This window comes from Adiantum capillus-veneris, chromosome 15 (assembly GCF_014529385.1).
Source record: "Adiantum capillus-veneris isolate H3 chromosome 15, ASM1452938v2, whole genome shotgun sequence".
Lineage (NCBI taxonomy): Eukaryota > Viridiplantae > Streptophyta > Polypodiopsida > Polypodiales > Pteridaceae > Adiantum > Adiantum capillus-veneris.
Window position 1 is genome coordinate 108,258,847 of NC_140945.1, and position 18,337 is coordinate 108,277,183.

Here is an 18,337-nt window from a genome sequence, read left to right on the forward strand (position 1 = left end):
CAGACTAAGGCCTCAGTGCCTAATGAGATTATTCAAGCCGAGCTAGCTGCCCCCGCTCTCATAGTTGAGGCCCTTACTAGATCAGTTTCCTTCATGCATCATTTATGGGACCTCCCCAGACACACATATGCTCAGCTAGCCCTTGAGCCATCCCGACAGCTAGCGCTACAGGGGGACACAGCATGCTGTGGTAAGGGCAGATGACATCATGGTTTCAGTCACATGGCTTCAGCATGGATAGACTGCCTGCCTTCCAGTACTCCTTGGATGCACCCTACCTTTCTCTTACACGAACAAAGATCACTAGATTTATACATCAGGATTTGATTCAGCTAGATACCAGAAGCACGTGGATACAGCCGGTACAAGAGTTGGGCACGAACATGGATTTCTCAGTTTGGTCTCATTGGTCAGTTTGGCCTTTTGAAGACGTTTTAATATTTCATTTCAATTCATTCTTTCTCTCTCTCTCTCTCTCTCTCTCTCTCTCTCTCTCTCTCTCTCTCTCTCTCTCTCTCTCTCTCTCTCTCTCTCTCTCTCTCTCTCTGCGCGCGCCACTGCTGCTGCTCCTGCGCGCGCCACTGCTGCTGCTGTTTCACCCCCTGCGCGCGCCCTGCTGCTGCTGCTGAACCCGTTGTAGCTGACCTGTTGCGACTGCACGCTGCCAAGGCTGTAGCACTTGCCGCTGCCTCACTGTGGCAGCATTACCAAGTGCACCAGGCCCGCTGCCCCCAATCTCTCACACACGGATACATACCCACACACACACTACACGCATACACACAAGTACTCCCTCTCTTCCCCTTCTCCCCTCTTCTTCACAATATGAAGAGAGGGTAGTTACGAAGACAGCCATGTCTTCCCCCATCATCAAGACGCCGGCATCGACAATGAAGACAACGTTCATGCTCACGAACAAGAGGCTTGCACAATTGGAGAAGGACATGAAAGAATGGCGGATGGAGAGAGAGATATGGGAGGAGGAGAAAGCCACCCTCATCAAGCTATGGAACGAAGAGAAGGAGGACATGAGAGCGGAAATCCAAAATCTCAAAGAGGAGAAGGAGAGAAGGGAACGGGAGAACGGGAAGGAGAGGGAGAGATGGAGGAAAGAGCAAGAAGAGATGAAGGCACAAATCGATCTCCTTCATGCTTCCATCACATCCCTCACCCCCGAAGAAGGAGAGATTAAAGAGGAGGCTAAGGAAGCCCTCAAGGAGGAGATCACCAAAGCCCTCACCGCAAGCATTGAGGACAAATTAGAGGCCACCAAAGAAGGATGGGTCGAAGTGGTCAAAAAGAACATCAAGAAGGTTGCAAGAGAGGAAGCCCAAAAAGATGAGGTACTCATCGTACACACAACCATCGAGGAGGAGAAGATGCGACAAGCTCGCCGTCTCAATGTGCGAGTGACCGGCATCAAAGAAGAAGAAGGGTCTACACCCGAGAGCGATGGGAAAGCTTTATGCAAGAAAGTGGGATACAAGGAAGAAGAGATCCCTTTCTCCAAAGTTTGGAGAGCCGGCAAAGATCCAAAGAAGAGAGCTCTCATCCTCCAATTCGCCTCCGAGGAGTCTCGAACTTCTTTCCTCCGAAAGAGGGTCATCTTGAGAGGGCTAGAAGCATAGTCACAAGGGACGCATTCCGGGACGGGGGAACGGGGGACGGGGGACGGGGCTGAAATGGATTTTTAGTGTAAAAAAGCCCGAAAAAGGGCGTCCCCTGTTACTATGGCTAGAAGGCCCCCCGATTTATCTTGATGATGACCTCACAAAGATGCAACAAGATCACCGTCGCGCGTGCATGCCTAGAGTCCACCAAGCCCGCAAAGAAGGGAAGAAGGCAGTATATCGAGATGGTAGGGTTATCATTGATGGCAAGACTATCGCATAGGGACTCGCGGCCTGTGGGACACACGAGGAGATTCATGTCACGGTTTGGAATTGCAATGGAGACCTATGGACACACCCACAGAGACTTGAGGAGGTGATGAGAGGTCGAGACATCATTCTACTTACAGAGACACACGAGAGCCCAGAGAGAGGGCTACCACGGATACATGGATTCCAGTGGGAGTCTCTACATCGGGGGTGTATGCGCCAACACACCACTCGTGGCTCAGGAGGAGTGGCCATACTCTTTAGACAGGGGCTTCACAGTAGACTACAGATTGTTGCCCGGGACCCACAGGCCCGCTACATGTGGATTCGCCTCGAGCTCTCACGAGACAGGATCGTCTACATTGCCCTTTGCTACTTTGCTCCCACAAGCTCCAGATTCGCCCCTATTGAGCAGGAGTCACCGTACGCATGCCTCACGGAGGAGATTATGGAGTACTCCACACTGGGTGAAGTCTTCCTTATGGGAGACTTCAATGCCCGTACGCGCAGTGAGCAGTGTGAGGCATATGACCACGAGGACCCAGAGGCACTACACACTCTAGATGAGGAGGCTACTATGAGAGATATAGCAGACAGAGCTCCAGTCACAGCCTACGGACGACATCTACTTCGACTTGGCTCCCAGCACCGTCTCGTTATTTATAACAGGATGGTCCAGTGGCCCACCTCAGGGGGCCTGACTTGTATGCCACATGGAGTTGCAGAGGGAGGGGGGAGTACAGTCGACTATATTCTGGGACCCAGGGAGGCTACACACCTTATCACATCCTTCACCATTCCACCCATACCCATCGGAGCCGACCACACATACCTCTCTTTCTCCATCACCGGAGATACCATCCCACACAGCTCCACAGCACACACTCCACACACCACCATCCATTTCACACATGAGCTAGCCTCTCTTTACTCGGCCGAGGTCGAGCATGGCCTATGCCTCCTCCACCCATCCACACCACTCTCAGTTCTCACATCACATATCTCTTCCGTTCTCCACACTTCAGCTATTAGCTCCTTTCCACACACCACTCACACAGGACGCACTCCCCCCCCCGGGACTATGCCTCAGAACCGCTGGTATGATGATGAGTGCAGAGAGCTATACCGACGCCTCCGCGCACAGTGAGCCTTAGGAGAGACCACAGAGAAAGAGGCCAGACGGCATATGAAGACGCTGACACGCCAAAAGCGGCGAGCATTCGAAGAGGCACAGGAGCTTGAGCTATACCGCCTATTCATGAGCATGGATAGCGCGACAGCATGGCGCACCCTGCGCGAGCCACGTCCGACTACAGCTATTGAGGATCCACAGATATGGCATGATTATGCAGAGCAACTTTACGAGGTGCCAGGACAGCCTCCTATCCCACAGCCACACGAGCCACGCCCCACGTGCTCCTTCTTTACAGCACAGATGGTAGAGAGGGCCATACGCCGCATGCAGCACAGACGATCAGCTGACCATACTGGATTACAGAGTGAGCACATCATTTATGCGGCCTCCACTATAGCCCCGTTGATTGCACATGTCTTCAACCGGGCTATAGGGGAGGGCTTCCCAGAGGAGTGGACACAGCACACCATAGTGCCTATCCACAAATCTGGCGACACCCTGGATCCAGGGAACTACAGGACTATCATGATTGGCCACACGATGGCCAAGCTATATGGAGCAGTACTTGAGGCACAGCTCAGCTGCTACGCAGAGATCGAGGGTTTACGAGCTCCAGGCCAGGCAGGTTTCAGAAGAGCTTTCTCCACCACTGATCACATCTTCGTTCTGCGCTGCCTCATTGATGGGGCAAAGGCGCGGAAGAAGAGGCTTTACTGCTGCTTTGTGGATTTCCGCAAGGCCTTTGACACAGTCCCACGCGAGAGACTCTTCCAGCGCCTTCACAGCATTGGGGTACCAACAGAGATGATTTGGGCCATATATGCTCTCTACGAGAAGGTGACGGGTCGAGTTCGTTGCCCAGGCGGTTTTTCAGAGACCATTGCTAGCACCATTGGTGTTAAGCAAGGATGCCCACTCTCCCCGACACTCTTTGGGCTCTACATCGACGAGATCTCCGACTACATACTGCGAGCAGGGGGAGAGGGGAGCGACTTGGCAGGTACTCCGGTCCACATCATGTTATATGCTGATGATATTGTGTTGATTTCAGAGTCACCCGAGGGCTTGCAACGCCATCTTGAGGCCTTGGACGAATTCAGCACACACAGGGGGTTGACTGTGAACCTTGGCAAAACCAAGGTTATGATCTTTCACACATCCAGTGCAGTGAGGAGCGCTGCCACCTTCACAGCAGCAGGAGGAAAGGTTGATGTAGTCACCTCCTATGTCTACCTTGGCATCACATTCACCAGCCTACCAGGACCCTTCACTATGAGGCAGGCTGCTGCTGACAGGCTCACCCGAGGATATGCAGCTCTGGCCATGCTAGAGCGGAGATGCCACCAGGCACACTTTCAGGAACCCCGCACGAAGGGGTGGCTTTTCGACACCTTAGTCACCCCGGCCTTGATGTACTCGGCGGCAGTATGGGCACCAGGATTGACAGCTGACCAGTGGACACAGCTTGAGAGGCCACAGGTATGTATGATCTCACGCTTGCTCCGCAGCAAGAAGACAGTGCCACATGACATTATTAGAGCCGAGCTCGCCACACCACCCATGGTGGTAGAGGCACTATTCCAGACAGTCCGCTTCATCCAGAGGATGAGAGAGCTACCTCCTGACAGACTTACTCGTAGAGCATTTGAGGCAGCTATACAGCTATCAGAGAGTGGGCATGAGAGAGCATGGTACTCACAGGTCAGAGCATGGTTTGAGGGACACGGTCTTGACATGGAGAGCCTACCACCATTCCAGTACGACCCCCACTCACCATATGTTCACCTCTCTCGCAGTGAGAGGAACTTGGTACTGAGACAGGATCTGTGGCAGCTATACACTAGGAGAGTCTGGGAGTCACCTGGCTTGGGGACGAGGATGTCAGATTACAGAGACCAGTTTCTCACCATATTGTCCGGGGGGTTCATACAGAGACCACGCTACATGGACACATATATGCCACATAGCTCACGGGTGGCGATTGGTCAGCTGAGAGTGGCTTCACACAGGTTAGAGATTGAGATCGGGAGACATACTGGTGTTCCCAAGGAGGAGCGCGTCTGCAGAGCCTGCACAGAGGAGGTGGAGAGTGAGGAGCACTTTGTATGTAGATGCAGAGCATACACTAAGATCAGAGGCAGGTATGAGGCCCTATTTAGAGGACAGCCCACTCTCCGAGAGATCATGGACTCTCGAGATCAGAGACAGCTCGGACGGTTCTTACTAGAGATACAGAGCCATCGGGACACACTACTACAGCCACACACAGCTACACAGACAGAGGGGAGACAGTCGCAGCTCACAGACTTCTTTCAGAGGATTACCGCCCCTCCCCCACCAGACACTCAGAGGGGAGTGACACTCCCACAGGCGGAGGTGAGCCGAGCTAGACGACGACCACGAGTCACAGGCTACAGGGGCGCGAGCTCCCACCACCGACAGATCGAGGAGATCCGAGCCCGGGAGCGCCGTGCCACTGAGGAGCGAGTGGCTCGGATGAGGGCCGACCCGACAGCTTTCATCCGGGCAGCCTTGGCACCAGACCCGCCCATGTACCACATCTTACATCCCCCCATTAGTACAGGATGGAGCTAGATAGCTTGATGCATTCTCATGATTGTACTACCTTGAGCATATAGACATGCATATACCCCTAGAGATAGAGCTCCATCCCTCCTCAGATACCCCACTACCTACACTCAGTTCAGTTTTGTATCAGTTTTTGTTTCATTTGTCTTTCCGATAGACGGATGACATACACACCATGTACATTTGATTTGTCTCATAGGCCGATTTCGGCCTGACATAGACGTTAAAAATCTTTCTTTCTTTCTTTCTTTCTCTCTCTCTCTCTCTCTCTCTCTCTCTCTCTCTCTCTCTCTCTCTCTCTCTCTCTCTCTCTCTCTCTCTCTCTCTCTCTCTGTGTGTGTGTGTGTGTGTGTGTGTGTGTGTGTGTGTGTGTGGCTGTCCAATATCTAGTGTAAAGAAATCTGTAATCTATCTCTGGGACTATCTCTCCAGCTCTCCTCAGTAAAGTGTCTCTTATGCATGTGTAACTCAAGTAGATACAGTCCAAGACATCTCTGATCTTCATAACTCGTGACCCTAGATAGAGGCCTGACCCCTCTCTGAATAGACAATGGAAATGGCCTCATATCTCATAGTACATTGTGCAATGACACATGTAATGTACCTCTGTCTCTGGATCTAGAAGACATAAGCAGCATATCTTGCTATCTGCTGGTATCCCTCTGAATCTACTAGTCTCAATCTTGAGCTGATATGAGGATGTGCATATCTGACCAATGGCACAACGTAGACCATGAGATAGATGTGTGTCCATAAAGTTGGGTCGAATCACAAACCCATCTCTTGTGAGGTGGAGAAGATGCTCTCTATAGAAAGCCATCTCCGTGCCCAACTCTTGTGTCGGCTCTATCCATGTCCTCCTGGTGTCAAGCTCAATCACGTCCTGACAAATGAGTCTAGTAATCTCCACCCGTGTCAGAGACATCGAGAGTGCCTGAAGAGAGTACTGGAAAGGAGGCAGCCTGTCCATGGTGAAGCCATGTGAAACCATGATGTCATCTGTGCATACCAGCATGATGTGTCCCCCTATAGAGCTAACTGTCTGGAAGACTCAAGGACCAATCTAGCATATCTGTCTCTAGTAGTATCCCATAGGCTACGTACAAAGGAGACTGATCTGGTAAGAGCCTCCCTCCAAAGGGGGGGCAGCTAGCTCCACTCGAATGATATCGTGTGGTACGGAGGCCTTGGCTCTAATCAGTCGAGAGATCATAGATACCAAGGGCCTCTCCATACTTTTCCAACCATCCTGGCCTATAGAAGGTCTCCAAACCTGCACCCCATAGAGCATAGCTGAGGCTACCAAAGTATCAAAGAGCCATAACTTTATCCAAGGTTCCTGGAATTGAACCTACGAGCACATCCTCTCCAAGCCTCCCAAAGCCGCATAAGCTCTAGTCAATCTAGTCTCTGCTGCTCTCCTCAAAGAAAATCTCGGCCAGTGAAGACTACACCGAGGTAAGTGTATGCATTTGTATACTCCACAATCTCCTGACCATATGTGAAAGTAGGTGTTGATCTCCTGATCCACTACGGTGTGGTGTTAAACACCATAACCTTGGTTTTACCAAGGTTTACAGACAATCCACTATCCTCTGCAAAACTATGTAGGGCATTCAAATGTCGTTGCATACCCTTTGGTGAGTCAGAGATCAACACAATATCATCAGCATATAGCAACAACGGGATCCACGTCCCTGCCAGCTGGGCACCTCTATCACCTCGGAGTGAACAAAATCAGATACCCCTTCCGGAATGCGTACATGTCCCATCACTGATCGGTATAGAGCCATAATCCCCCAAATCAACATTATGGGCACCCACATCTCCTGCAGTCTGCACATCACTCAAGCTCTCGGTACCATGTCAAATGCTTTGCGGAAATCCACAAAGCTGCAATAAATCCGTCTCCCCACCTCAATAATGGCTCTGAGTGTCAGAATATGATCAAGAGTGGAGAAACCCCTCCTGAAACCGGCCTGACCCTTTGCCTGTACACCCTCACTCTCTGCCCAATTACTCAACTGCTGCTCAAGAATGGATGCGTATCGTGCCAATGTGTGTCCAACCATAATAGTGCGGTAGTTCCCAGGCTCTGTAGGATCGCCTGCCTTGACGATAGGCACATAAGTAGACAACCTCCAAGTCTCAAGTAACCTCTCATACATGGCACGATTAAACAACACTGCAAGAACCTCTACCAACATATCCCTAGCATGTATAAAATGCTCCGCTACTAGACCATCATGATCACATGCCCTCCAGGTCCTCATCATGTCAATGGCTTTCTTTACCATCTCAATGGTAAAGAAGGTGCTCGTAGTTGGGCATGGCTCAGTAGGATGTGGAAGGGGGTCTTGTCCAGGAACCGTAAAAGAGTCACCGTGCCTCTCCTAAGTCTCTACTCAAGAACAAGTAATACAAGTCTTGCTCCATCTGGGCGAGGTAAGCTCGCTTCTTCTGTCGCGCAAGGGGTCAGGAAGTGATCCGAGATCGTCTGTAAGTGATGACTCCTAAAAGAAGATCCCTCTGAAGTTGGGCTCTCATCTCTCTGCACTCCTCATCATACCAACTATTTTGGGGCATGCTCCCAGAATGTCACCTCCGATCGGGTTGAGTGTGTGGGTATGCCTTTGATGCAGCACCATGCAGTGTCTCGGTCAGTAAGGTGGTGCACTCCTGAGGGGCCTGGACCAGTTGTGCATAGACGATCCCAAATGTCCTCTGTATAAATTGAGTCAGTCTCTCGTGTAAATGTATAACGGGTATGTGACCTGCCTCTTGATGAGATCTCTACTTTGAGTGCCTGTGAGATCCTTTTTTGTATCCGGACATGGTATCAGATTCACTATGTTGTAACGCTTGGTCTCATAGGTCATTTTGGCCTTTTGAAGACGTTAATATATTTCATTTCACGTGAGGCATGGCGGCTCTTTATGAGCGCACACACCCCTCCCCCCCCCCCCCCCCCCCCCCCCCCCCCGCCATTACCTCTACAGAGGCCTGGGGCCAGTACGCATCATCTCTGTCCACAATTCCTGGACAGCCGCCCCTTCTCGACCCCCCGATCCATGCCCACATATGTGCTTTTTTCACCTTGAGATGGTGAAGAAGGCCATTGACAGGATGAGGACTGGGACAGCATATGATCATGATGGCTTAGTGGCTGAGCATTTCATGCATGCCAAAGATCTACTAGCAGAGCTTCTAGCAGTTATGTTTAACCGTGCCATGTGTGAGGGCTTGCCTGATACTTGGAGCCTATCTACTATTGTACCTATCTTCAAGTCAGGAGACCCTATGGAGCCTGGGAATTATCGCCCTATCATGATTGGACACACATTGGCACGGTTGTATGCATCCATTCTTGAGCAGCAACTGAGTAGATGGGCAAAGAGGGAGGGGAAACGCGCAGCTGGACAAGTAGAGTTCAGGAGAGGTTTTTCTACTCTTGACCATATCTTGACAATCAGAGCCATCATTGAGGAGGGCAGATCACATGGGAGACGGATCTATTGTAGCTTTGTGGACTTCCACAAAGCATTTGACACAGTACCCAGAGCTAGACTGATGCGCAAATTACAGGAGATGGGAGTACCCACAGAGCTCATTTGGGGGGTCATGGCATTATACAGGTCAGTAGTGGGGCATGTACGCACCTCGGAGGGTCTACCTACACGGGTTTACTCCACTATTGGGGTGAAGCAGGGCTGCCCGCTCTCCTACTCTATTTGGTATGTATGTGGATGAGGTTTCTGACTACATTGAGAGAGATGGTGATAGAGGTGCACAGCTGGCAGGGACCAGGAGGTCAGCACCCGCATACACATACCGCCAGGAGACAGTGGAGTATACAAATGCTTACACTTACATTGGAGTGGTTTTTAGTGGACCGGCATTTTCATTAAGGAGAGCAGCAGAGACTAGATTGACCAGAGCCCATGCAGCATTGGCTAGACTGGAGAGGATGTGTTCACACATTCAGTTTCAGGACCTCAAACGAAGCTCTGGCTCTTTGACACTTTGGTGGCTTCTGCATTGCTCTATGGAGCTGAGATATGGGGACCTTCGTTGGATCATCACGAGAGGACGGGTCGCACTGATGGATGTGGAGACATGTAGAAGCCTTCTGGTCTCTATGATCTCGCGGCTTATTAGAGCCAAGGCTTCAGTACCACGTGCCATTATCCGAGCAGAGCTAGCTGCCCCCCACTAGTGGTTGAGGCACTCACCAGATCTATCTCCTTCAAACACCGCATGTGGAAACTTCCCAGAGACAGATATGCCCGCCTTGCACTTGAGTCCTCTCGACAATTAGCCATGCAGGGAGATACAGCATGCTGGTATGGGGAGATGACATCATGGTTTCAGGCGCATGGGTTCAGCATAGACAGATTGCCCCCCTTCCAGTACTCACTGGATGCGCCCTCTCTGACTCTTACACAGTCCAAGATCACCAGGCTCATCCGCCAGGACTAGACTCAGCTAGACACCAGGAGGACATGGATACAACCAATACAGGAGCTGGGCACGAAGATGGCTTTCTACAAAGAGCATTTTCTCCTGCTTACAGAGGACGGTTTTGTGACGAGGCCCAAATACATGGACACCCACTTCTCTCATGGGATACGATGAGCTATTGGCCAGATACGCACATTTTCACACCAACTGCGGATCGAGACTGGGAGATACAGCATAGACAGATTGCCCCCCTTCCAGTACTCAATAGATGCGCCCTCTCTGACTCTTACACAGTCCAAGATCACCAGGCTCATCCACCAGGACTGGACTCAGCTAGACACCAGGAGGACATGGATATAGCCAGTACAAGAGCTAGGCACGAAGATGGCTTTCTACAGAGAACATTTTCTCCAGTTTACGGAGGACGGTTTTGTCACGAGGCCCAGATACATGGACACCCACTTGTCTCATGGGATACGATGTGCTATTGGCCAGGACATGCCCCATGTGTGAAATGGAGCCTGAGACAGAGTTGCACTACACATGCCACTGCCCCGTCTACTACGAGATACGAGGCCGCTTCCACTGCTTGTTCAGAGAGGGATTTGGACCTCTCTCCAAAGTAATGCGGTACGAGGATTAGAGATGCCTGGGTTTGTTTTTGCTCGAGCTGCGCAGACACAAAGAGAGCCTGACGAGAGGACAGGCTAGGTAGTCTCAAAGACAGATCACAGACTTCTTTAGAGAAGACACTGGACACCCGGAGGAGCTACCACCACAGCAGAGTTTGTTGCCTTACACCGAAGGCACACTGATCGATCGAGCGACCGAGATGGGAAAATCCAGACGCCCACGACTGCGCAGGACTACACAGCATCGACGGAGGCTGCATCAGAGGATCCGGATCACTTTGGCCCGACATGCACGATGCTCGGTCAGACTACTGACCATGGAGGAGATTGATGAGATGCGCCAGCGACGACCGATGCTAGATCTCTTGTGATCTCTCTTGTGATTTAGCCATCCCAGCTAGCTGCTTTCACACCTAGCAGTTCAGGATTCCATAGCACAATATTTTCATTTTGTCAATTTGTTACTTTTGTTACTCTGACTTTGTATCAGATCCACCACATTGTAACTTTTTTGGTCTCAGAGGTCACTTTGGCCTTTTGAAGATGTTAATATAACATTTCATTTCATTTCAACTCTCTCTCTCTCTCTCTCTCTCTCTCTCTCTCTCTCTCTCTCTCTCTCTCTCTCTCTCTCTCTCTCTCAGGGTCTCCCACCATCAACGAAGGCTGCAGCAGAAGATACGGATCACTCTAGCTCGACATGCAAGACACCCAACCAGAGTACTAACCATGGAGGAGGTTGATGAGATTCGACAGCGACAGATGAGAGATTTCATTTGAACCCACCAACCCCCCCCCCCCCCCCCTCTCCTCCCTGTATCTCACCTCAATTCAGAATCAGCTTCAGATTCATTTCCTTTTTCCTTTTTCCTTAGTGTTTTAGTGTTAGTTCTTTGTAATTTCCGTACTCATACATGATATCAGATTCACCAATTGTAATTTTTTGGTCTCATAGGTCATTTTGACCTTTCGAAGACGTTAATATAACATTTCATTTCATTTCCTCTCTCTCTCTCTCTCTCTCTCTCTCTCTCTCGTTCTTTTCTAGTTCTTTTGTACCCAGACATGGTATTAGATTCACTATTTTGTAACTGATTGGTCTCATAGGTCATTTTGGCCTTTTGAAGACGTTAATATAACATTTCATTTCATTTCATTTCTCTCTCTCTCTCTCTCTCTCTCTCTCTCTCTCTCTCTCTCTCTCTCTCTCTCTCCCCCCAAGAAATCAAAGGGGAAGAGAATTCTTAGTCTCAAAGATTGGAAATGACCATAACTTGGACGAGACCAGGGGAAGCCGAGAATTTTGACACTAAAAGCTTACCAACTCTTATAGGGAGATGCAATAGCTAGAAATAGGGCAAAATTTTCAAAAGAATTCAACTAAAAATAAAATGTGTGCTTTTTGTGCGTTGTGCGTCAAAACGACTTCCTAACAGATAGCCAAGGACAAAGGCAAGCAATGTGCAATGCAGCAAGCAGAAATGGCAAGTGTACAAGCCGTCTCTGAAGTTTGTTTGCATTTTTTCTCATATAATCACAAACGAACTTCAAAAACAGTTTGCCCTCCTACAGTTTGCATTTGCCGCTTCGCATACGGCTTGCCCAAATCAACAATAGGGACAAGGGCAAGCCGTGTGCGTTCCTGTTAGCCGTTTCTAAAGTTTGGTTTTGGTTTTTGTAAGATTACGTTTAGAGCATACAAGTGTTTGTCCTCTTAGTGTCCAACCAGGTAACGTATAGTAAAGAGAGGAAATGTAAAGGCCCATTTATCAAAGTTCAGAGGTCCGATTGAAGGTTCTTTTGGCAATCTAGCCAAGGGCCAATCTTCAAGAAAAGGTAAAGCTGCAGCTCAAACTATCCTAGGACTGAATAAATAAAGCAACTAATTCCTTTGGCTGAACAATCTTAGAGCCTGTCGAGATTCTCATCCAAAAGAACTGGTAAGACTGAGCCACAAAGCTCTAAGCAACCGACCCCACCCCTCATAAAACCAGGTGAAATAACTTATGCACATATTTCGCCCCTAAATGGGCTGTGTTGCAGCTCTTGTTAAACTCTCCTAGTGCAACTACAGCAAGCACACTCATTTGAGAGGTCAAGAAAGAAAAAAAAACATAATTTGTGAGCTGTGAGCATGTTGTAAAATAGGTCCCGGCAAAAGAACAACCCTGTTGCAATTTACCTATAACGACCACTCACGACTGCTTGTCAGACTTAAGACCTGCAACACTACACACACACACACACACACACACACACACACACACACACACACACACACACACACTGTTTATAGATATATAAGATCGCACGCATGAGTGTGAATACAATCTTTACCTACTATACATTTGCCCTCTTGGGAATTTAATGCACACCTTTTCATAAGGAGTCCGAAACTGATTCAATCGACGAAACTCATCCAGTGCTTCACCAAGTACCAAGACCTCAAACTCAGCTCTCACACCTAATTTTTCTGGATCCACCTAAATAATTGAATAACTTAGTTTGCTAAGCTCTAGACATTAGCCAGAAGATGAAGTTAAAACATTCAAACACTACAGATGCAACATCACACAAATCATTGAGGACTTGAACATCACACATGACTTGACGCCCTGTAAAGCATGGGCAAACCTTTGTGGGCCATGTTATAGCTGACCAAGACCAACAACTCAATGGTGGTTTAGGAGAAAAAGGCCCAATTTGTTCATTTCAAGCCCTCAAAAATTGGAACTTACCCTTGTAAAAGCCCTTTGACTCAACATAACAATGCATTCCTCTTGAAATGGTCTAGACATGTACTACAGGACCTCTAGGCTCTGGTGCCTAAGGAATAGAGACACAACAGACATTGAGGTCCCGAAAGATGTGGGATGAAATTGGTGTTCAATTGATTACCTTCTCTAGTCTGGCAAGAATGTTATTCAAAGAAGCATCTTGAATGGCAAACATTTGTTTGCAAGCACCCATTATTTTGTCATGAACTGCACCAAAAACCCAGACTTCACTTGCACACCAGAGCTGAAAAACACAAGATCACTTTAGTGTAAAATGCTAAGAGATGCCACACTTGGATAATAAAGCCCTAACCTGGTCCAGAAGTTCATCATTTGAAATGCACGGCTCTAGAGAAGGATTGTTCAGTAGTAATTGATCTACCAAAGCCTTGACAATTCTGTGGGCCGTCCCTTTCCATGCCTCCAGTCTCAACTGCAAATATAGCACAAATGACATACCCTTTCATACTGATATTCACTATACATGCTGAAGTATTACAAGTACACTCACCTCGTCAGGCAAAGATGAATCGCCCATTTGATAAGACCCTTTAAAATGATCAACCATTAAAGATGTATGCTCCAATGCCCGAAGGTTTAAATAGCTGGAACAAAGAAAATTGGTGCAGCCATTCAGCGACTCTAGATCATACCAAAGTGGTTTAATCGGGTTTGCTTTGATACATGCAGGATTAACATTTTCAGCTGCATTGGCATTCACAGTCTCCCCTTTACATGGATTAGTAAGGGATGCTGTTTGCTTGGCTTCTCGAACTTTAAACAATGGTGAATATGCTTGCCACCTCAGTCCAAAAGGTGGTATCAACAGTGACTTCGTTTGCAAAAATGTCTTTGTCTGATCAAAAGCATCAGAAGCTTGTTGCATCGCCTTACTTCTTCGCCACTTTTTTCGTACTTTTTTTGAATCACTCACAGTAACAAGCACTATTGATTCCTCAATCCCGGCCTTCCAAACCTCAGCTTCTGCCTGCCATGGATTTAACCATGCTAAAATCAATTCATTAAAAAAAAAGAGAATGAACCTTACTTCAACTACACGGCTTAGTCCTCCACAAATTGTGAGCATGATGCCAACATTCAAAAGGAAGCTGTAAAAACTGTAATGTTTGCGTCCTTTGCCCCACGACCTTCTTTCTCAAAAGGGGAACAAAAAAGTAAACAATTTGTCGCGACAACTACGACATTGGACAATGTTTGTAAACTTCACATAGTCCCAGAACCTAGAAAAAAAACATCTCTACCTAACGAAGCTGCAAAGGTTTTCATCTAAAGGATTTTTTCATGAGGAACTCTATTGTTAATATCATTACCAGAATTTTCGTTGTGCTAAAAGCTGACTATTTGACACAATTCCTGCACACAACCCCTATTACGTCGCATAACTCTGAACTTACAAATGGGGGAAACATGGAAAAGAAAGAAACCGAAGGTGGGAAAAATGCCATCTATACAAAAGGTTACACTAGCAAAAAATTTGTAAAAATCTCAGTATTCTAGCACAATTAATTGTGAGATCTTGACCTACCTCACTCGGAAACATCAAGTAACATGTCTTCCCTCTCCGTGGCCTGATCGAAATTACTGCCAAGTCTGTCTGAGAAAAGATTTGATCAGATAGTACCAGCTTTAACAGGTTCTTCCATATGCGTTTTTTCAAAGAGTACTTGGATGATTTAGACTCTGTCAATGGCAAAGGTTTGTGGAGTCCAATGGCACATTTATCCACAAGAACTGTTTTCTGCAATTTTGACAAGAAATAAGTAGCTTGAATAGATTTATATCATGAACCAATAAATATGCCTTTGCATACCGCACAAGCTGCAATGGAACTGCAGCCAAAAGATTTTTATTGCTATTTCTTACACAATAGGAGCAACAATATCTCTCCAACGTCTGAGAAGTACTTGAACAAACAAACTATTACATGAATGAACAAATTTACATAAAAATAAGAACCTGTATGCTGCATAGACATCCCAAGTTCAAAAGGCAGGTGTACAGAACAGCAACTAAATTTTGGAACATCCGCTCTTGCCAATAGATAGCTTTGATATATGCAAGCGGTAAGCAAACATAGATGTACAAGTAACTGTTTGTCTATATGTCTACACATGTCCGACTTCAACAGATGAATCGTGAACATGTGTGCCAGCTGCAAAAAGTGAGCAATTTCTCTAGGCAAAATAGGGCAGACTTTTGTCATTTGTCTGCCACTCAAATTACATTGAGGTTCCATCTAAACAAGTAAATATGCACATCGGTCCACTCATTTGCAAAGGCTTTAGATTCACTCACATACCAATCATAAAGAGAGGGATCAGAAAAGAAAGGGGTTGATTTTTGAACAACTGCATATGTTTTAGGCAAGAATGAACTTTGACTTAGCTTCTTGGTAGGGCAACGAACACGAAATAAAGTAGGACAAGAATCATTATGCAATTATGAACATTTATGCCTTGTAGCTTGATTAGGCTCGCCTTACAACTTGGAATTGCAGAGAAGATATTACTAGTAATTAATCTACATAGGTGATGTTTACCTCAACATTACTTCTGTGGATAGAAGGATAGATTGTTAAGACTCCTGGAGTGAGAACGAGGAAATGTCGCACCCATTCAGCACCTGTCCACAAAAAGGCCCATCCTGTCCGCTCATCAAGACTTTTGATGTCTTCCATTCCCATTCTTCACGAAGCCCAACCCTTCAAATCGGTTATTCTGTGCATATTGGTTTCATGCCATTTCACATAATCTTGCTACAGGCTTCCATGTAGAGGAGCTCCTGTCATTTCTTTGCATATATCTAACCCAATCGTGTCTCTCTCTCTCTCTCTCTCTCTCTCTCTCTCTCTCTCTCTCTCTCTCTCTCTCAAATACCTCAATCAAAGGCTTTAGAAACACTCACAAGCTTCACGAAAACCTCCAACATTTGTGGATGCTTACGAATGAAGCTAAAAATTTTACTTGAGAAGCACAACAATTTGTGTTCTTCGGCAAGCTACTAAAACCCACTTCCTCACTCGAGAGAATTCTGAAAAATTACTACGTTAAGAAGAAACTGATCAGGTAGACTACTTGGTACGCAAAGAATTCTCTCTCTCTCTCTCTCTCTCTCTCTCTCTCTCTCTCTGACTTACTGTATTGAGCAGAGCGCAAAGTTTGTTGAGGTGGGTTGTTGTAGTTGAGCTTAAAGCTGCGAAGCTGGAGAGTTGTTCTATTTCCCTTTCATCGTATGGGTTCTAGAGGAAAAACCTGCGCACATGTCCCGGTGCTGCTAGAGAGAGAGAGAGAGAGACTGTGAGAGAGAGAGCAGCTCTTTTCATGCCAATCGCACACTGCGAGAAATGAGCGCGTAAAGCGCTCGGTGCGCTATGACGTGGCGCGCCACGTCTTCCCCCTTGCTTGCGTGGCAGACGGCGTGTCTCTCTATTAGTGAGGGAGTGCCACGTGAGATAGGAAATTGAGTCTCGTTTGACTTGCGTGACTCTTGTTGCTGCTAGCTTATATTTCGGCCCCATAGAATCAAAGGGTTGGCGTTGGGCAAGTGGCAACCTCCCTTGACTCCTCTTCTTACCTTTGTAAGAATCATGTCACACCTTCTCCCGATCGCTATAGATGGACAACAGATCGATGGCGTCACCCCCAACCCAGGAGAGAACCATCTTTACTAAAGGTCCAAGGATTGAGCTTTGAGCCCACAACGTCTTTGCAAGGAGGGACGTGCTTTCTAGATGGACTACAACCATCAACAAGGTGAAGGCTCACATTGGCATATTAAATAATGCAGCGCACATGCGCAATTGGACTACCTTAAGGAGATGAATATGGTTTTCAAATAGTATTTTTTTCAGCTTCTCTAAAGATCAAGTAAGTGACTATTTTTTATATCATTGCTTTCTTGTATTGGATTGTCCACAAGATTGCTATCGATGAAAATGCTATTCAGAAATTCCTCTCCACAAAGATTTCGTCAAACATTGTTAAAGGATGAAGCAAATTAACATTCTTTCAATAAAGAGGAACAAAAAAGTTTGTCATCATTAACTTGCCATGTACAACCAATCAACAAGCTTTATCCGACGATTTCCAAGAGCTAAATCCTTTTATTAAGGTTTTAAATAGGCCAAAGACCCCATCTAGTCTTCGTATCACTAAAATTGCCCACTCAAGCTCTTCTAATTGGGTCAAAACAATGCAATGATTGTCACTCGTTCAACACTCAATTTGTTTGTCTGCGTTGCTGGCTCCCTAGACAGGTTGTCCTTTGTCTCTTGGTCCACATGGCACGCCTTCTATGCATGGGCTATCACTGTATCTTTTTGGCTTTCTAAAAGAAGCCTTAGGGAAGAGTTGAGTTAGGCATACTTTCATTATTTTCAGTGATGATTGAGACTTATCTTAAATGTTATTTCGGTTTTAAAATATTTAATGGATCTTTTATTTCACCTTTCATTTCACATCCTGACATGTCTTGACTTTTCTTGCATTTTATTGCTTTAGAATGCTAAAGTGAAGCTTCACTTTGCATAATTCTAGTAAATTATATACATACATACACACACACATAATATATATATATATATATATATATATATATACACACACACACACCCACACACACATTAATGAGTTCTTTTTGGTTTCTAAAAGAAACCTTAGTGTTGTGTTGGGTTAGGGAGACTTTAATTGTTTTCGGTGCATGATGGAGACTTACTTTAAATGTTTATTTCACTTTCATTTCATATACTGACATGTCTTGACTTTGCATTCTATAACGTTAAAGTGAAACTTCACTTGCATAATTCTAGTAAATTTTAATGGATACACACACACACACACACAT

The 18,337-nt window shown here is 46.8% G+C and overlaps 1 protein-coding gene across 5 annotated transcripts in view; it reads right to left on the minus strand.

The window, feature by feature from the left end:
• The window catches only part of LOC147441237 (uncharacterized), a 41,343-nt gene extending 24,524 nt beyond the window's left edge, over positions 1-16,819 (minus strand). The window contains exons 1-8 of one of the 5 annotated variants that reach the window (XM_086482917.1): positions 16,632-16,819; positions 16,400-16,525; positions 16,035-16,276; positions 15,021-15,233; positions 13,986-14,462; positions 13,788-13,907; positions 13,596-13,718; positions 13,073-13,180 (exon numbers count right to left, since the gene is read on the minus strand). In XM_086482917.1, coding sequence (XP_086339043.1) covers positions 13,073-13,180; positions 13,596-13,718; positions 13,788-13,907; positions 13,986-14,462; positions 15,021-15,233; positions 16,035-16,178 — 1,185 coding nt within the window. In that variant the 5' untranslated portion in view covers positions 16,179-16,276; positions 16,400-16,525; positions 16,632-16,819. Of the gene's footprint in view, positions 1-13,072; positions 13,181-13,595; positions 13,719-13,787; positions 13,908-13,985; positions 14,463-15,020; positions 15,234-16,034; positions 16,286-16,399; positions 16,537-16,631 lie in introns of all 5 variants that reach the window. The other 4 variants (XM_086482916.1, XM_086482915.1, XM_086482918.1 and 1 more) reach the window with 4 other exon arrangements.
• Positions 16,820-18,337: the final 1,518 nt, after the last annotated feature.